General features: G+C 51.7%; 4 protein-coding genes across 4 annotated transcripts; 3 read left to right on the forward strand and 1 right to left on the reverse strand.

Moving 5' to 3' along the window:
• Window positions 1-20: 20 nt before the first annotated feature.
• STEHIDRAFT_163296 (uncharacterized protein) lies at window positions 21-665 on the forward strand (the record flags this gene model as incomplete). Its single annotated transcript, XM_007311005.1, has 2 exons — window positions 21-35; window positions 105-665. Coding segments are annotated over 2 exons (576 nt in total), but the record flags the coding sequence as incomplete, so codon positions are not given.
• Window positions 666-6638: 5973 nt separating this feature from the next.
• Window positions 6639-8878, forward strand: STEHIDRAFT_116231 (uncharacterized protein; the record flags this gene model as incomplete). Its single annotated transcript, XM_007311006.1, has 8 exons — window positions 6639-6648; window positions 6713-6800; window positions 6865-7360; window positions 7413-7595; window positions 7656-7801; window positions 7868-8049; window positions 8465-8509; window positions 8679-8878. The coding sequence occupies 8 exons, from the start codon at window positions 6639-6641 to the stop codon at window positions 8876-8878; spliced, it is 1350 nt and encodes a 449-aa protein (XP_007311068.1).
• Window positions 8879-12855: 3977 nt separating this feature from the next.
• STEHIDRAFT_68985 (uncharacterized protein) lies at window positions 12856-16437 on the forward strand (the record flags this gene model as incomplete). The annotated part of the gene is made up of 11 exons (XM_007310979.1): window positions 12856-13062; window positions 13116-13484; window positions 13546-13739; window positions 13792-13948; window positions 14007-14158; window positions 14212-14612; window positions 14671-14850; window positions 14912-15044; window positions 15096-15402; window positions 15462-15873; window positions 15941-16437. Coding segments are annotated over 11 exons (3009 nt in total), but the record flags the coding sequence as incomplete, so codon positions are not given.
• Window positions 16438-19887: 3450 nt separating this feature from the next.
• Window positions 19888-20226, reverse strand: STEHIDRAFT_36670 (uncharacterized protein; the record flags this gene model as incomplete). Its single annotated transcript, XM_007310972.1, has 1 exon — window positions 19888-20226. A coding segment is annotated over one exon (339 nt), but the record flags the coding sequence as incomplete, so codon positions are not given.
• Between the last annotated feature and the right edge of the window lie 399 nt (window positions 20227-20625).

Raw genomic sequence — 20625 nt, forward strand, 5'->3', positions numbered from 1 at the left:
CCGGTCGCCACTTCAATCAGTGGGCGACGTTCTGGGTACGCGTATCTTTCTTGCCTCTCTGTCCCCCCACATCGAGATAACGCGGTTTATACACCTTGCCGTAGGTCAATCAAAAGGAAGGTGTCGACCTCGAGACCCCGCCAACCGGCGGCATATTCAATTTCAGCGCCACTCGTGAGGCTAATGAAGACATCACCGATATCAATCTTCTCTCCAGCCGTCAACTCCAAGCTGCAACAAATCGATCACCGAACGTCGAGATCAGCTTCAACGGGCTTGCCGAAACCATCAAGGCCCTTCGTAACGACGCCACTCACCCACCCAATCAAGCACCTATCACACCTGCTCCCGACATCCTTCGCTTGCCTGCTGTGCCTCCGCCTAGACTACCACCACGCTTGGGCCTGGCAGACTTTGGCACGCAGTACACTATCTCCGCAGAGACCATCACACAACTTAGGCTTATGAAGGTTGTTGGACCTCATGTGCTACGTTTACTCTCAAAGGAGGATTTGTTAGCAGAGGGCTTGTCGCGGGGGCAGGTTGCTGAGGTCCGCGACGCGGAGGAGCGATGGATGAAGGATATTGCTACGGTGCCGTGGCGGTGCCACATGCGTGTTCTCATTCTCAGATTTCTTTGTTCACACGCGCTCTCTCGTACTTAGCTGCTTCATGGTACCTTTCTTGTACTCTATGTGCTTGTATCAACTAATTTTGCTCGACATTTCATCATGGTATAAGAGTGTCTAGGAAGAGGAATATGTACTGAAGGGATCTACAGGTAGTTCGAGTGAGAGAAGAATCCCCAAGTCATCTCGGGAGTGATGATGTCACATGCTAAGTACATCTCCAAGTGAATTTCCTTCGCGGTGAACTGATACATACCGTGACGACGTAGATGTGCCTTGATTGCAGAGAAAGCTTGTTCGATGGGGTTATAACATCTGTACTGGTACAATAAGTAGTACATAACATGGTTATAACCATGAAACTTCGGTAAACAGAGCCATGGTTATGTACTGAAGTATGTTAACCATGGTTGATCTACTTGACCTGCTACCTCGGACAAAAGGTAGATCAACCATGGTTATGGGTGATGCTGATGTACCGGCCCTGTAACCTCGGATGCAAGTACATCAACCGATGGTTATCGGTGGTCCGACCATTCACGTGCCCGGGCGCTCCCGGCATCCTGTTCAGGGTGGCCTGGATGCCGCCACTACCTGGATATTCCTCCCTCCTCGTCCGTTGCTTCTAGCACGGATATTATCCTTTCTAAATTATGTATAAATGGTTCATAGACACTGGCTAACACCCTCAAGCCGTCCGTGCCACAGTGAGGAAGTGAATGGGCGAGCAGTTCAGGCAGTAGTATTGGGTGCCACATTAGTATCAAACAGATGTATCTCTTGTTCCGCTGCGCCCTGCGTCTTCCGTATGTAGGCCGCACGATCAGCATACTATATATATTCCTCATGTATAGTGATCACAAGGCAAGGGGGTTACAAGTGGGTGATAATGATCATTGTATCAGGGGGTACATTCGGTGCCACACTATTCCCTTGCCGTTGAAAATTTTGTTCAGCTGCTTCCTGCGCCTTCGTCAAATAGGTGGTACACTCCGGGTACTATCAACATCCATCATATGTAGTAATAAAAACGACAGGGTGCTACAAGCGGGCGATAACGATTCAGAGCCCGTTGTATCAGGGGGTGTATTTGGTGCCACACAGGTTCCCTGCCTAAAAATATTTCTTTCCGCTAGCTTTTCCGCCTTATGTATATCCACAATGAATTCTAAGCGGTAGTTATATGATCTATGTTCCGTAACAAAAGGGATAGAGTGATTCGACCAAGCGATGGAGGTTGAGAGCCTGTCCAGTCAGTAGGACATCTGGTGCCACACATATTACCTCCACTCTGATTATTTCTTTTCGCTGCTTCCTCCGCCTTCTGTGCATGTATAAAATATTTCTGAAGCTCTATCCACTCGTAGAATCAACCAGAAAAACTGCTGAGTCCGTGCCAGCCCGGCATAAAAAGCAAGAGTCCGTTTGATCTGGGTGCGCCACTAGCTTGCTACAACTGTATATTCCTCCCACTGGCTTCTTTTGCTCGATTTCTGGCATGTTGTGTGGATACAAATTGTTTTTCAGTGTCGTAATATGTTTCACTAACCCTGATAGGCTCTGCGATGAGCGAGCAGAGAGCGAGAGTGTAACTAATCTTCGTAGTTCGGGCCACACAGCCTCCCTACCGGGATGCCCCTGCAGCTTGTTCGATAAATATCCCTTGCTCATGTGAACATGCGTACAGAGTAATGTATATTATCGCAATACGCCATATACCATATGCTACGCCATCCGTGCATTCCAATGAACAGTCTTCAACTTGGGTGTCCTGGTGCCACTTCAAAATCTCGGGGCAAAATATCCCGGCTGCTGTGAGCTCATGCTTGAACAGAGCTCCAAATCGCTTTCTTGAATGTATCGTTGTTGCTTAGAACCACTGTCTAGTTCCTATTGTTCTTACGCACCGTACCTTGTCAATGGCGCCTTGCAATCTACGCCACGCAGTTGCCCTGACGGGTATGCTGCCACAGGACCAGGTACGACATCAGTATATTTTAGTTTTGAGGGCTATGGATAGCTGCTCGCCGATCTCAGTGTACCGCCAGAACGAGCTTGCGGTGGACGACAAGGGCTAGCATCCGCTGAATACCTCAGTGAAGCCGCACCAAAGTTGGTTTCGCGGAGTGCAAAAATTGCCACGTGGCCTTAGTTGATCAATTCACAATTCCTAGTAATGATCTCACGCGCGTGTCAAGTGAACGCCTTCTCCAACCACGATCGACCTCTATTGTTCCTGCGTACTCTACGTGTCTAAAATCCGCATGTACGCCTCTCCTTGCCAGTCTTATCCGTCCGTACTCTCCTGCACCATACTAATTTGTTTTTCTAGCGGATACGTAGTATCAGAATTAATCAGTACGTCAAAACTAAGCGAAGGACTAAGCGTACCTTTTCTTCCCCTTCGAAGCGTTCCCATCGTTCTCTTTCCCTCTCTTTCTACCTCCACTGACTCGTTCCACCATCTCTCCTATCATAGGCCCGCCATCTTCCAACTGCTTCTGCATCGCCTTTAGCACCCAGGTTACATCCTCCACCATCGAAAGCAACTCGCCCTTCTCCTCCTCTGATCTCGCACGAAGGCGCCACCACAACAACGACATCAACAACATAAACATTCCGTTCATACCGCCCTTCGCCGTCTCACTCCATGTCTCGTCCGCGGGCAATTCACGACTCATCGGCCAGTCATCCTCTCCTCCGTGACGCCACTCCGGCTGCAGTCCCCGCCACCACAGTCTCACTTGCTTTCCGTAAATATCTAACGCCCCCAATGCCGGTGGCTTCTTCTGTCGCCCACATTTCAGCCAGTAATCTACCGAATCCGGTCGATCTTTGTGGTTCAATTTGTGGCCTTTAGCCTGCACGAAAGGGTCAGTACGCGAAAAGCTTCCGTTTATGCGTTGAACTTACGTCACGAGCAGGGTACCCCATCAATTTCTCCACCGATATCCAACTCGCCACCATCTCCGTCACGTCCTTCTTACACCAATCCTCTAACTCTCGGAGCAAGTCGACCTCGCCCTCTGTATGAGCCTTCGGCGGCGCTTTACTTGCGTCGAAGAATTGGTTTACGAACGGAACGACATCGGGAACAACCTCTGCGGTGCTGCTCGGTACTTTCGGCTCCGGTGGCGTGGTCGCCACCGCACCAATCGCAGAAGCAAGGTCCTTGTTTGGTGCGACAATATTCGATTCAGCCGCGATACGAGGACCGCCTGGATACGGAGGTTGAACGGGAGCCGAATATGCGGCTGAGATGCGATTAGTGGCCGGCGAGAGGGGTAACGGCTTAGAGTAGGCTGCGTGTGTAGGCGTAGTTGGGTGACTGCGAGGCAGAGAGGTCTGAGATTGGCGAGGGGTAGCGGGAGTAGTGGTTGCCGAGTCTTGTACGGGAGTCGCAAGCGGCAGATGTACGTTCTGATTCTCCTGCCCTGCTTCCGCCTCCGCTTCGGTCCTAACTATCTCGCTGCTCGTAGGATCGCCGAGGGTAGACGCCGTCGTAACGCAGGCGGCGGTCTGCGTCCCATCAGCCGAGAATTGAACGGGCGTGACATCTTTGTTGGAGGGAATAGGTTCGATCTCAGCGGAGGCTGGGGGATATTCCGCTGCAGCCGTTGTGGGAGTGGGCGTCGTGGCAGTAGAGGCCACGATGGGTGTAGTAGATGCAGTATCCGTGGCGGTACGAGGCTGAGGTTCAGAAGAAGCAATCGCAAGGGTGGGTTCGGTCGAATCGGGAGCGAGGGTAGGGGCGGCAGTAGAGGCCACGACGGGCGTAATAGATGCAGTATCTGTGGCGGTACGAGGCTGAGGTTCGGAAGAAGCAATCGCAAGGTTTGGTTCGGTCGAATCGGAAGCGAGGGTAGGGGTCGCCGTAGTTGCGGAGAGTGCAGGTTCGGTAGAAACAGTGGTGTGAACATGCTCGACACTCTCATCGCTGAGAGGTGTAAGCACGGTCGGAGCCACGGCGTCCTGCTTATTAGCAAGGCGAGCGCTCTGTCGTCTCTCCGTGTCCTCAATATTCTGACCCTTCGTGCATTCCACCCTTCTGAGCACAGGTCTAGGCTTCGGCTTCAACGGCACAGTCGTCTTCTCGAGTTCCTCTATGAGTCCAAGAGCCACTTGGAAGTTATGATTCCGCTCCAAGTTCTTCAACCGGCTGCGCTCGTACTCCGTCATCGAGGCCCTTGTATCCTCCCACGGCTTCAGTTTGCGAACGGGTTCTGCAGCGGATTCCATCTCCGCCTCACCGCCCTCGTCAACGCCACTCCAACTATCCTCATCGCCGCCAATTTGAACGTCGTCATCATCCGGCCCATCAGACTCATCAGCCGAATCACGGGCCTTACCCTTACCACGACGCCTACTCTCGCGGGCTTGTCCACTGGCGGAACGTGATACGGCACCGGAAATAGTAGGAGTCGTGGTCGGAGTCGTGGTCGCAGCGGGAGCAGTTGCGGTGGTATCAAGAGGAGGGCTGACGACGGTAGCGTTTACGGCGACAGCGGAGGTGGTGGTTGCATTGGAGAGTGAAGTGGACGCAGGAGTCGTATTCGATGACTGGCCGTTGGATGACGAGGATTCATCGGGGCCTCCTTCGTCGACGGAGTTCTCCCCCGTTCCGGTGAGCGAACGAAGAAGCCGTTCCTCGGGGGCTATTTTCATGAATGTGAGTACGATGAACTCGCGTGCGGAGGGAAATCAAGTTTGCTTACTCCACAATGTATGCAGATATTCCGTCCAGGCCTTGACGATTGCATCGTACTCGGTGTAGTGCTGGCGGAATGTCTTCTTGTCCGGACCGAATTCCCAATCGTAGCTGCAATATCCGGAGTAAGTACACGCCTACTCGACACGACATTCACGCACTTACGCGAACGATCCAATTCGTCCTTGCTGTCCAGGACACGGGCCCCCAACGAGAAAAGTCCCAACCATGCCCGTTTGCTGGTAGAGTTGACGTAACCAGAGGATTACGGTCGCTGGAACGGCTGCAATATTCCTGGTGAAAGGTGAAAGATAAGCATCACGCTTGTCAAAATAAATTGTTTACTGACTTGTCGAACTCCTGTAGCTGCTCACGAGTAGGGACCGGCTCTGGAGCCGGCTCACCCTCCTCTTTCTTCCCCTTCTTCGTCCCCTTCAACGTCGCCTTCCACAGCCTCTCGACTTCCTCTTGCACATCCTCCGGCTCACCGCTCAACCGATTGACTGCCCACTCCTGCTGGTACGTCAAATGATTCTTCTTCTTCTCATCCGACGTCATGCTCAAGTACTCGTTGAACGCGACCCTCATCTCGTTCTTTACACTCTCATAAGGCTTGCAATATTGCTCCCAGTAGTACTGGCCCCTTGACAAGTTACGAGTACGAGTCGTGCCCGGGATGGGCGGGAGGGGTTTATTGGAACGTCGACCCAGTCCGGGCGCGATCCCTTTCGCGTCGTGCTTGGTGCGATTCGGGTACCAGTCTCTCAGCCGCTATGGTAAGAGGTCTCAGACTGTGGTCCATAGAGCCACCAAAAATTCGGAACACTCACGGTCTTGTACTTTTGCCCCGTCTTCTTGCAGACAAGGTCCGGCCACAACTTGAACCATTCGCTGAAGAGGTTCTCGAAGAATTCCGGCAAGGTTTTCGATTCTCGCGCCTCGCGGAAACCTGGCAGCCTCGCCAACAAGAATTCGGTTTGATCAGGGGTAGTCCAGGGAACACCGACCATGGTTATGTGTTTGGGGGGGAAAGCGAGCAATGTCGTAGACGTCGTCGGTGGAGGTCGAGATACCGGCTTCGTTGACCGAGGTCCTTTTTTCGAATTCTTGGTATTTCACTTCGCCGCATCACGTGTGTAGGAACTCCAACGCCGACTTTGTGGCTGCTTGTTTGTCCGTGGCACGTCGCCAACGCAATATGCCGGTCGTAGCCGGTGGCCGTCTTATCAGCAGAGCTCGAGGATGCTGCGCTGCCATCGCTCTTCCTACCACCACAATCCTCCCTCTCCCAAGCCTCAACCATGTCTCAAGGTAGGTATTCCTCGAAGACCTCGAGTTTTCCTCGCGCGCCATCTAATATAATATTCAGCTGCAGGGTCACAGCCTGATGCTATTCAGGGAGTGAGTCTTCCGCGATACCTGGTCGTTCATGGCAGGGACGGATTGGCGTTGTATGCCGACTGGTAAGTTGTCTCGTATACGCGTCTCCCTCCCTCCTTTTTTCGCTCAACTCACTTTCTCTCGCAGGCCTCAGGCGGCGTTGAGGGTACAAGGCTTCCCCAACGCTATATACAAGAAATATCGCACCGGTGAGGAAGCTCGCACTGCGTACGATCGTGTTAGGGAGATTATGGACACCCACGGCACGACCAATGTCACCCCCGCCATCATGGCGTCTCTCCGCGCCCCGCCTCCCTATCAACCCTTCGTCAACCCCTCCGCTGTCTCTGCTACCGTTTCTCCCACTCCCGCGTCTGTCCCCGCCTCCGCCGATGCCCCGCCCGCCGATGCCCCGCCCGCCGATCTTCCCCCCGCCGAGGCTTCCCCCCTTGCTGACACCCCTTCTGAGACTCCTGCTGTCATCCACGACGATCTGATCGCCACGATGCAGCCCTACGATACCTTGTCCGAGGTTGGAGTGAGCGACGAGGAGGACACCCAGTCCCTTCTCGAGACATCGTCCGTAGGGTCGGTTCCCGAGACGGAGATCGATGAGGAGGAGGCTCGCGAAGCGGCCCACGCGGTATGTCTTCGTTCTGATGCAATGTGCCAATCGCTGATGTGTTCCAAATCAGGTTTCTAGCCTTGTGGTGCCGGTTCCTGGTAGCGCGCCCGATACTCCGGTGAGTTCCGCTTTGGCCGATCCTGAGGCGGCCGCGAATCGCACTATCGAAGCGGTGCGTTATGAGGCCGTGCACAGGAGTCGCCGACCTTTCCCGACGGTCCACCCTCTTCTTCGTGCCGCTGTCGAAGCCTCGGTAAGCTCATCACTTAGTTGATCTTGTTCACACTAACGTTATGTTCGAGGTTTGATGCAGCTCACTTCCGACTCGGTTCGCGACGCCAGTATCCGCTCCGCCTACATCGAGGACACCGCGAAGATGCTTGCGGACGTGTTATTCACCGGTGAGGCATACTATGTAATCGTTCGTGGCCGAGAACCTGGAGTCACGCGTACAAACTGGTACGCCCCGGTCTCCAATCTCCCCTGCTCCTCATCGATATCCAAACGATGCTAACATGCTCATAGGGTCGGTGCGAGGGTCCACGTTGATGGCATTGCCGATGCCTACTACCAGGCTTTCCTTTCTGGAGCGACGGCTCGTCGTTGGTGGAAGGAACACCGCGGGGAGGCCGTCAACTACGGCCCCACCGGTGTGGCGTCCACGTTGGACAACAACAACCCCAACGGGCCAGTTCCCACGGCGAACCGTTAGATGGTTCATGTTAGCGAGTAGCCGTAACTCCGCTTTCTGTAGCTTCTTTTCTTCTTTCGCGCCGTCGTTCCGTTCCTCCTATTCGTTTCTGTGTACGATCCGTAGGAGTCGTAGAAAGGTGTGGTGCAGTGGGTTTGTGGTTTAGCGAGCGTCGTAGGGCTCGCGGGGAAATTCCTGCGGTTGCTGTAGCTGGCAAGGGGCGGTGTGCCTAACTATCCTGGTTTGGTGGTCAGTGTCATGTGTGGTGTCTCCGTCTGTGTCGTGTTGTCCGTCTGTGCCGTGTTCTTCGTGTTGCGTGTTGGGCTTGATTAGCCGCAAATATAGTTATACCCCGGATGTTGTTGCCTGAACCCGTGTGCGGAGTGTGAATGTGCAGGTTCAAATATCTGCTGCCAACCTTTTTCGTCAAGACCACCACCATCAACTCGAGACGCGGCTGAATTCCAATGCCCACTGTGAGTTCTTTATTGACCAAGAGTGCGTACATGCTTATGAAAGTTTGTTCATATAGACTCTCTCTTCCTGCGAGCAGTTCCAAGACGAGGGGAGGATCTACATGACCCGCAAAAGAGGTACGGGTCTTCTGTTATCATTCGCATTTGAAATGTTGACTGCTCCCTCCAGCTCCTACTCGCGTCACTCGCAATACGTGCCGCTTCATGCTCTGCGAGGAGCACAAGATCGCGTTCTTCGTCAAGGTCAAGTGGGTTCGCGCAGGCGATGAGTGGATTGCGTTGAAGGCAGATGGGGTGCATATCCCGCGTTGCGCGGATTACGTAGTCTTTGGAGATCCTCTTGGACTCCTGTCCGGGTCTGCAGCTTAGGTTGAGTAGGAGGCGCCGAGGCTCTGCACCCAATGTACCATGCTGCAGTTATTCGAGCGTTTCATCTTCTACTTCCAGTAGATGATTCCCCGTTCAATAGCATACAGTGCTGTTCACGATAGATCCCTCAGTGTCCTCGGACGAAACAACCTGAGAGCTGTACGAAGGACGTTACATTATCACTACAACTATTTCAAAGCTCTCGGACGCAGTTGTTGCCTCGGCGTATCTTCAACGCTGCAGTGATCGCCTGAGACGTCCGTTTTCCGATACGTTGTCTCTCCAAGGCACCGCCCCTGTGCACTACTTCGTCATCGTTCAATCCGCCCGCTGCAAGTGCGTGTGCCACTCCAGAGTGGCGCCGTCATGTTCGACGACGAGCACGGTCTTTCAGTCAGTCCCGCGATATTTGCGATGTTTTTTGTGGGAGAGTGACTACTCTAGGACTGCCTAACCTATTTGGCCACTCACACCGTGAAAATAAATGGCAGGGATATGATATATGTGTCTTGCTTCTAACTGTGTGGCCCAAACCGAAGTACCATAATGCGAATTTGAGAAACTGGAGCAAAGAGGTTCAAAAGATGATAGTATCTCGGGGTAGGGAATCTATTCAGGGTAATTGTCATGTATGTTCGGTGAATTTAGGGGCAGTAGGTCACTGGGAAACTGAGGAGGACAGTGTATGAGGGTAACCGGGGGATACTGGAAGCACAGCGACCTTCCAGGAGCGAGAAATGGATTGATAATGCACATGGTGGTATAGTATGGTATGTAGATGATGACATAGTGTTGATTTGACCGATCAAAAGTGCGGAAGATATGAGAAATGGGTGGCACCGAGGAGGGTTGAGATAGGTATTGTGAACCGTACAAGGAAATCGAAGCAAAGATTGATACATGGATACATATTACTCACTGTATCGAACCCAATATAATGCCAACCTACGCCAACTTTAGTCTCCAAAACGGCCGTAACGTGATAGGTGCACAAGGTGTGTTCGTCCAGAGGTGAGCAGTGCGCAGGGCCCTCATTTCATGACGCTCGACTTCAGGGAGCGGGATTATCGATCCATAATATCGAAATACTATGCTGTCCGAGTTTGAAGATGAGGGAGGAAGCGTGCGATGTGCAAGTGCTGATGCAAGAGGTACTGCGCTACGAGGGTTGTGCTCAACGTCGGCGACGACGTGGACGACGTTCATGGTGATCCGAGCGCGTTCAATCCATCGGGATAGTGGTGTCTGATATGGTTGATGATGAATACAAAAAGTCCGAGTCGATCCGGGGATCTTGTAGGCGAGAAGTCGAGATGAAGGTGGTAGAAAGAGCGAAAAGCGGTTCAACTGAACAGAGTTCGAAGCGCGTCTTCAAAGCGTTTTGCGTTTTCGTCAACTTCCACCACCTCCGATTGAGTGTCCGCCCTTGCTTTTCACTCATTTGCCTCACACTCTCCCTCGGACTTTCGACCCAGAACACTAGAATTGCTATAGCTTACGTTCACGCATAGTCACTTGCTCTGGGATCTTGTTGCACTTCGTGAATGTTGTTGCCGATGTTCAAAATACCGCTCCCAACAGCACCCCCTCGCATCGACAATTGAACATCGCCTGCACTTTATCTCTCCTCGAAACTTTTTTATCACTATATTTCGATGTTCTTCAGCTCCAACTCAGCTCCAGGTATGTTCTCCTCGTAAATTGCTATTTCCGTGGATAGTCCAACATCCTTCACTTCCAGATTACATTGTTGGATGCAAATCACATCTACGACATCTTGGAGCTTGAACAAGGAGAAGTTTGTGATGTAAATTAGGTATTCTTGGTGAGTGCTGCATACACATGCACTCAGATTGGCTTGAAACCGTCCGTAAGGTGTGTTATCCCGTCTTTACTGCAACTCAGTGCCACCCCACATACATCTCCTATACGTCTTTCCTCCACGAAGAAAACACCCAGCCATCGCAATTATGATACATTGGATCTAATATCCAAACATCCACTCCTCTCCATCACCCAGTAGCTCATTGTGCCCCCCATTTCCTCATGCTACCTTCATACATCTTCCAACTCCATATTACAAGGTGTCGTAGACTTTATATTCAGCCAAACTACTTAGCGTCGACTGGAATCTGTTGTAATACCACATCATAACCTCTCCTCTCGCCATGCTACTCATTTTGTCGTAGAAATTCATTTCCTCCGATTTTTTTGGGCCACAGAGCGAAGTATATACATATATACACATGCTTAATTCATGACTTGAATGTACAGGGCACAGGTAAAAACAAGAGAGTACTAAACATTGCAATATGAAAGCGATTTTTGATGCATTCTTCTCGCGTAGAGGAGGCAATGTGCTCGTCGAGCACGACAGCGACCAGTGCGAATGCCACTCGAAGCCTACCCAGCGCCAATGCGCTTCGGCGTCTATCCTCGAACATCACCGCCAGCTAACGCCTCGCTTCTCATCTGCATCTATCCCTCTCCCATCAGCAATGGGCTCTCCTTACTGTCAACCAAATACCGAAATACGAAGGCTCAAGGAAAATTACATGTATGTGTCCATATGTTACTCTTGTCGCCACAAATATCGAGACTCAGCCTCCAGATCAACAGACGAAGTCTAGCCGCCGGGACACGAAGCCTGAAGCCTGACGGTTGATTTCGTCCATCGGTCAGAGTACTCAACAGAACGGAGGACTATACGTTTATCCCGAGTGTCCATTGGGGTTTGGTAGCGCAAGCAGAGTTGGAGATGTGTGAGCAACCACTCCGTCTGCTGGTGAGTCCGACTACATGCATCTGTGCGCTTGCTGCTTGTCACCCTCCTGCTGACTACACAAGTCTTATCGTCAAAGCAGAGGTGGATCACGGGTACTACCCAATCAACGCACAGTTGGTGACGCGTTCTTCCACACCGCTCAACGAACAAGATCATGGTGCACAGTGAGTCGAACCCGAGATTTTTGCAGACTGTCGCGTCCTCATTCACGACGCGCATATACTACATCAACGGAAGCCTCAGATAAGGCATAGAACGAGATGTCTTCAAGGTCGGTGCCTCCGTTTTCATCTTTTCTAGGCCTGTTTGGAATTTGATTTATTTCATTGCGTGATCAGCCGCGGCCGATGAACAACGAGTCCTGCCTGAAGGAATTTCGTGAGTTTTATCGTGAGTTTCTTCTCCACTCTTACCAGTCTGGATAACAAAACCATAGGCTGATGCAGCTTTCACTGTTGTGCATAGCAATTCAACACCGGGTACACGAAGTCCTTGTAGGACGAACGTCACAGGCTCAGAGAGCGGGGCTGACCGGTCCCTGTTTCTATTTCAGATTGTCAAAAATCGTGAACGTGCGCGGTTCTTATCTTGGCGACGTAAGCTTGTCCGGTGCGGCGACGAAGGGATCCCTTCCTTCCTTCCCTCCCTTCCCTCCGGCTCGCCCACTATCACCCCGCCACCCCCCCCCCCCCCCGTGCGATTGGACTATAAGGTCAGTCCCAAAATCTACTTACGGTTCGACCACCTACTTACTTGCGCTATTCGCGTTTGTGCCGCAAAGTCTAGCATACATGTCTATGGCCGGCGGTAGGAAAATTTCCAAGTCCAAGCTACCGAAGTTCGCCTTCGCTGAACCTGCACCACAACCGAAGCAGAAGAAGACGCATTCAACGCATCTTCACAGTACCGTCTCTCAGGCGAGTGGATCAAGGCAGACGGCCTCGCGATCATATGTAGTCGAAACCCAGCAACAGCCGCCAAAACCTGCGCCGTGTTCAGCAGACGATTCCACCACCAACGAGGCGGACGTAATTGACCACACGAGCTACTATATCACAGAGGAAGATGGGCGGCGGGCGAAGAGGCAACGGCGCACGAAGGGTCGTCGAGCAAAAACGATGAAGCGAGTAAGTCACATCGCGCCCTATATCCCTCTATGACAATAGTTTCTGACTCAAATTAGGTTGATCTTCTGGCGGAGTTTCTCAGCAATCGACAGGTCTTCGTCGACGAGATGCTCCGACGAGAAGGACTGGCTGGTCAGGAAGAGGGTGCGAAGTGTCATGGATGTGGCATTGAGAGTGGCGAATTACGTTGCAAAGACTGTACGGGAAGTAAGCTCTTTTGTGGTGGGTGCATGTGCCGTACGCACCGTGCAGCGCCTCTACATAGAATTCAGGTATGGTTCTCTCGATCGTCGAACGTAGATCTTCAGCTTACGTTGTGGAACAGCGCTGGAACGGCTCCTACTTTTCTCGGTACAGTCTCCGCGAAGCAGGCCTCATGGTACAACTCGGTCATGACGGCGACGAATGTCCACACGCACACGAAGCTATCACCCTCACCATCATTGACACCACCGGCATCCACACCGTCGCGGTACAATTCTGCGACTGCGCGAACGTTGGCGGATCACAGCGCTACGTTCAGATGATACGCGCCGACTGGTGGCCTGCAACGTTCAGGCTTCCACGAACAGGTTTCACTATTCGCGTCCTCGAATTCTTCCACACCCTCACGCTCCAGTCGAAAACCAACGGCTATGATTTTTATAAGAGTTTGGTTTGTATCTCCGACGGTAGTGGTCTCACTCACTTTCCTGTAAGTTCTCGTTCGTTCTGATTTAACCATTTCGTGCGCTGATCAAATCTTCGTTATGTAGACACGCTACAACGAGTTTATGCTCGTTATGCGCTGCTTCAAGGTGTATCGAATGCTCAAACGTGGAGCGAGAGGTCACGATCCTGCGGGTGTGGAAAGGACCGGCCCTGGGGATTTGGTCGTCAGTTGCGGGGCTTGTCCTCACTGTGGTATCAACGCGCCCCTCGATATCACGACCATACCGCCGGAGAAGAGGTAAGCTTACCAGTCTTCAGAGTAACCTCGCTTGCCTGATCGACATTTGCAGGTGGCTTTTTACCTCTTTCTGGGCTATCGATGCGAACTTCAAGATGAAGATGAAGGCTCATGGATATGACGACGTACCGCTTGCGGATGGGTGGGCGTATTTCGTCCCCTCCGCTCCCTATCGGTTTGTTCTTGAGAATCACATTGCCGAGCCGGAGGTCAGTCTTGCCGGGTTTCATCAGCGATAGAACATCATTAAGGTGGCTCTATTCACAGCTCAAGGCATGTGATTCCACCTTCGACGCTGTCGACCATGCGAACACGCCCGGATCACCGCGGTTCTCTGTCAACGGTGGAGGGGCCGCTGTATGCGGTCGTCATAATTTATTCCAGAAGAATGGCGTGGGGGATCTCGAGCGAGGCGAACGGTACGCGTTTCTACAACAGTTGTTGAGCGTAACAGTCGCTGACCGAACAATAGCTACATAAACATGGGATATATTTTACTCAATGCAATCATGATGACATGCAAGGGCTGGCACCGCCTTGTTCTCTCCTACGACATCGCGTGCCGATTTTCCTCAAATTTCGCAAAACGAATGAAAGATTTTCCTTTGGCGTTCCAGATCGTGGTCACCGACACCGAGATAATCTTTCTGGTCCCCAAATTCCATCTACCCGCGCACGGTGGCAGCTGCCATGTCAAGTATGCTTTCAATTATCATACCGGGGTAGGACGGACATACGGCGAGGGTATTGAGGCGAATTGGTCGGAGACCAATTTTTTTGCGTTGATGACGCGTGAGATGCCGTGGGCAGCGAGGCATGAGGCTATTGATGATTTTCTCGGGGGCATGAACTGGGGGAAGACGCTTTCGTTCGGTACGTCTTTCGCTTTCGGTATCGTGGCGCGAAGGCTGATATTGTACATGCCTTACAGGCACACAGTTCCTGAAGTCTCTCCGGATCGCCTACGCTGCACGCATACGGCACCAGAAGAAGTTCGATAAGCTCAAGGATACATTCAACTCCGATGTCGTAAAAAACTGGGACACAATGGTAGTGGCTTGGGACGCCGATCATAGCGCGCCGAACCCGTATGAAGAGCCGCCTGCACAGGGTATGCACGTTTCGCATCCCTGTCCATATTCCTGGCCCATTGACTGTACAACCACCCGTAGAAATCACCGTAAAAGAGTGCCTTCGCCGGCTTGCAGAAGAGGAAGCTGCCAAAGCCACCCGCGGGGTATTCTCGCCACATGAAACTACCGCAAGTCGTTTCTTAGCGGCCGGTCTGGAGCTTCAAGAGCAACAGTAAGTTTTGATCTCCTTCGAATACGGATGCATACTCACCACCCGCAATAGACGTGTCTTGAAAGGGAAAAGGTGCAAAACTGCCGATGAGAAGCTCGCGATGCAGACGGGCCGGAACACGCTCACGCGACGCATCAATTCGTGGTTTGCCCTTCAAACCCTCTACATGCCCGTCGTTTCGACCCTTCGGAAGCCGCCTGACACAAGTGTTGCATCGGATGAGTTGTATAAGCCCGAGGATGAAAAGCTATGGATGCCGTCCGAGCTGCCCAAGGAGCAATGGGGTGGGCTTGGGTATGGTCTCGTTGAGAAAGAGACAAGCCTTCGTGAGGCTGAGGCAGATGATGCGCTTCACCAGGTGCGCCCCATCATCCATATCGTGACATTTCACCTTCCTGAATTTCGATATTGTTTCAGATTCGACGCCATATCCGCATCAAGATGACTCTGGTGAACTTTAAGGGTGTCCATGCCTCCGGACGGTCGAACGTGAGGTCTACTCGAGCACGAACGGCCATCACATCAATCAGCGACAAACTTAATCGCTGGCGGGCACGCTACAACGCGGCATACGGTGCGCTTCGTGTCCTCGGTGATCCTGAAGGTAGCTGGGTGCGTCGCCTCAAGCCGCTCGCTCATAATGATATGCGCAATCCATCTGGCCATGACCCCGACGACTCGGACGCGGAGGATAGTCGTCCAGCGGCTCGACGTCGGCGTGCGTTGGGTGAGGGGCACAGGGAGATCCCGTGGATCTGGACTGTACTACAGCCCGATCGTCGGGACGCTGCTATGCCGGACAAAGCAACGGATGAGGAGGTTGTCGAAGGTATGTATTTTTCTTTTCAATCGAGTCGGTGTATCCTCAACTGAGGTTTCTTTTCGATAATTTACAGGGATGAGAACAGTCTACACCAAGGGACGAGCACGGGTTCTACGCTGGGAAGAAGAGATCCAGCTTCTTCGCGAGGAGATGAGGCGGGTGTTGGTGTTCATGCTCTGGAAGAGGGATTGGTGGTTGGAACGGGCGGACCTTCGCGCAGACGCTCGGGTGGACATACGGTCGGGGTTGAAAGCATACGCCGCTCGTCAAGCGGCTGTATTCGGGGGTCTAGCATTACAGTTCGCGACGCTGTGGCGACCCGCTCTCGGCTCTATGGGGATGCAGGTTGAGTGGCCTGCCGAACTTATCGACGCCACATCACATATTCCCATACCTCTGAACAATCCTAACCGGACACGGGCTGTGGACGGCGACGAGGAGGAAGAAGTCGTGGGTGGAGATCAGAGAGCCGAAGGGGACGACTCTGAGCATGATTCAGAGGACTTAGAGCTGCCAGAGGAGGCAGTTTTGCCGGAGTCCGATGGTGGCGACGACTCTGATTATGCTTAGGCTTGGCTTACGCCGTCGGAATAGACGCGGTTGTGTTTGTATTTTGATGTCTTTGTATTTTTTTGTCCCTGTATCATTATCTACCATGTATCAATGTCATTGGTGAGTGGATGTCTCGCCAGATGCGAGTTCTATCATGGAATGCCGACTTGCACAAATTCCGTTCGAGGTAGCCACGTGGCTTTGGCGAACTCAGAGTGCAAGTCGCGACTTCGACGTTTGCGGCGGCTTGCTTACCAATTACGCACGTGGCGCGTCTGCCTGCGCAAGACTGTGTGTGACTGCAAAGCTAATGTGGACACGCTAACTGAGATATATTCAACGGTAGGCGATTGTAGAATCGATATACATGTGATATAGTAAAACAAGGTCAAGAAGAACGGACTGAACCACTGGAATCATGAGATAACCGATGGACACAGAGCAGACTCGAGTCTCTCAGCGATACAGGAGGCCTTTCATGTTGTCCGGCTCGACGACAATTCAACGGTTCGACTTCATCAACAAAGTTGCATAATGTAGAAAAAACATATATGACTCAATAAAAACGGAAACAGCATTTTTAGAGTAACAACTGAGGCAAAAAAACAGTGTGCTTCTGTACGCCACCCTGCCAGCCTGCCTGACTGGAATACCAATGAAGGAAATATCAAGTAACCACACAAAGTAACGCGTGAGAGTAATCAGGAACATCATTGCTACATTACTGGGTGGAATAAGTATTCGGGGAGCGAAAGGGTGTGGCCCAGAATATATGCTGGTCCAAACATTTCCTGTACAGGACACTGGGATCCTATGGCCTATCTGTAACAGAGGTGGGTCTATCTACATCACATGCGGGCTGAATACCATAGCTGGTATCCATATATTGCCCGAGGGAAGGGAGGAATATTTGGTTAGCGGGAGGGTGTGGCCCAGAACATACTCAAAACCTAAAACGTTCCTGTACGATATATGGACGTCGTGGGGACTATTGGTGCTGGCATTGTGTTATATATCATCTATTATGAGTCTTTCAGTCATCAATAATAGCGATATATGGCTGGGTACGCAGTAAGGAATATCCAGGCTGGGACAGAGTAGTGTGGCCCATCATAATATTGTACCCCTGATGAGATACTTTCTTGTATTCGATACAGCGGTCAAATTGACTAGCAGCGTTGTATTTGTGTCAAGGGGCATCTAATTTATCTTTTAGACCCATGAAACGAAGCTATCAACGACCGGGTGCGCAGAAATGAATATCTGGGCTGGCGCAGGGTAGTGTGGCCCATAATATACCCCGGCCCTAAAGCTTGCCTGCGCGCGATAGAAGGGTCGCAGAGGCTAACGGCATCACATTCGAATCAAATAACATCTAATACAATTGGTAGACCCATAAAAAGTAACCATGAATCGCCGAGTGCACAGGAATGAATATCTGGGGGCAGGGCACTGTGCCCCGTAATATACCCCGTGCCTGAAGCTTTCCTGCCCGCGATAGAGGAATCGCACACGCTGAAAGCGTTTTATTTGAGTCTATTTGCATCTATTGTAATTTTCAGACTCATTAAACGAAGCCATGAATGACCGGGTACGCAGGAATGAATATTTCGGCAGGGGCAGGGCAGTGTGGCCCACAGTATACCCCGCCCCTAAAGCTTTCCTGAGTGCGATAGAGATCGCACACGCCAACGGCGTTGTATTTGGGTTGAATATCATCCAATACAATTGGTAGACCCATAAAAAGCAGCCATAAATGGCCGGGTGCACAGGAAGGAATACCTGCGCTGGGGCAGGGTAGTGTGGCCCATAGTACACCCGGACCCTAGTGCTTTCCTGTGCGCGATAGAGGGATAGCACACGCCAACGGCGTCATATTTGAGTCCAATAACATCATATTCAATTGGAAGACCTATGTGATGCAGCCGTAAATGATCGAGTGCGTAGGAATGAATATCTGGCTGGGGCAGGGCAGTGTGGCCCATAGCATACCTCGGCCCTAATGCTTTCCTGTGCGTGATGTGCTCATCGCACAAGCTAAAGGCATTAATGATGATTCTCATAACATAAAATATAATTGTTAGACTCATAGATAGCAGGCATAAACCTCCCAATGCGCAGGAAGAAATATCTGGGCTGGGGCAGGGTAATGTGGCCCATACTATACCTCCCAATGATTTCCTGCGCACGATAGGGTATAATATTCAAGTAGAATATCCTGTAACACAATTGTTGGGTCCATGGAACGATGCCATAAGCGACCGGGTACGCAGGAATGAATATTAGAGCAGGGGCAGGGCAGTGTGGCCCACAGTACTATACCCCGCCCCTAAAGCTTTCCTGAGCGCGATAGAGGGATCGCACATGCCAACGGCGTTGCATTTGAGTTAAATAGCATACAATCCAATTGGAAGTCCCATAAGAAGCAGCCATAAATGGCCGAGTGCGCAGGAAGTAATACCTGCGCTGGGGCAGGGTAGTGTGGCCCATGGTACACCCCGACCCGAATGCTTTCCTGTGCGCGATACAAGGATCGCACAGACTTGGGGCGTTATATATGAGTTATGTAGAGTCAAACACAGTTGGCAGACTAATGAATGGCAGCGATAAACCACCGGGTGCCCAGAAAGGAATATATGGGCTGGGGCAAGGAAGTGTGGCCCATACCATGGCGCGGACCGAATGCTTTTCTGAGCGCGATACGGCCATCGAACGAGCTAGGCGTGTCGGTCCCAGGCAGAAAAGAATCAGATAGGAATATAAAAGCAATTAGAAGCGTAAGAAAAGCCAAGGGAGCACGCAAAGGAATATCCAGGCAGTGCCAAACCAGTGTGGCCCAAAAGTCGCCGGTGTATTGAAGGTTTCCCTGCACGGTTCACAGGCTTGCAGCAAGCTAGTCGCATTGGAGACCTATAGTACAGCATTAAACAAGAATTTACAAGCTAAAACGGGCACCATAGAAGGTAAGGGAGGATGCGGAAGAATATCCATGGAGGAACACCCTAACAGGCCACCCATCCGGAAGCTGCCGGTCATCCGAGTCGCCGGTCCACCAATATCCAGTGGTTGATGTACTCGGATGCGAGGTTACAGAGCCGGTACATCACAATCATACATAACCATGGTTGATGTACTTTCCGCCCGAGATACAGTGGCCATGTACATCATCCCATGGTTATCCCTGGAAGTAAGTACCCATGGATATGGATACCGGCACACATAGGTTATAACCACTTATGTACTACTTAGTTTACCAAGGCAGCCCGTTATAATCAGGAGAATATGGTGACAGGTACTCTATCCGGCAGCCTGACAGCACAATGAGGTGACAGGGAAAGACCAGACAAGATATGGACGCACCCCAGCTCTCAATGAGCTCTTGGACCTCGGGAGACTTGTGGATACGTGCGTTGTCCATTACAATAAGCTCGAAGAATATGAGTACCATACATGACAGCTGACTATATGCGTGACAAAACGTACCAGGTCTCTTCGAAGGAAGTCTATGAACAACGCCGCATTGAAAGACCCGTACACTACCTTCGCAGCTGTGATTCCCTCATCCAGAGCCATTGCCGCTAACATCGACACCCGCTCTCCACGCACAAAAGGTTCATAACACTCAACTCTTTCCCCTCTCTCTGCTCGACCCCATAGCCTCGCATATGTTCTGTCGTTCTTTGATACCTCATCGAGGAATACGAAGCACGCTGGAGAGTACCGGCCGGCGCGGCGAATGAAGTCAGCACGCTTGATAGGGTCTCGCTCTCGTGCAAGCTTTTGGACCCTCTTGACACTCAGGTCAGCCTTCGCGAAGTACCGATGAATGGTGGAGATGTGTACTGAGAGGTACCGATGGTCGCGAAGGCGCTTGCAATACTCGTCGAGAAAAAGATTCGGTTTAGTGCGAGCAAGTTCAAGAAGGAGCTGGCGGTCGTGGTGGAGAGTCTTTGAAGGTCGGCCACGACCGATGGCTTCATCCTTGGAGACTGTGCCCTTCTGTCGGTACCGTTTCCAGGTGCGAAAAAGAGTACGACGAGATATGGAAGTTAGGTGGGCGATCTCGTCGACAGTATCGCGACCACGCCTCCGAAGACGCACAGAGATCATCTTGGCATCATCAGAGTGCCGTTGGTAAACCATGGTAAAGGATATGCGAAAGAGGGACAGGTATAGCTATTGGGTTTACCAGAGCCGTTGTCGACG

This window comes from Stereum hirsutum (assembly GCF_000264905.1).
Source record: "Stereum hirsutum FP-91666 SS1 unplaced genomic scaffold STEHIscaffold_23, whole genome shotgun sequence".
NCBI lineage: Eukaryota > Fungi > Basidiomycota > Agaricomycetes > Russulales > Stereaceae > Stereum > Stereum hirsutum.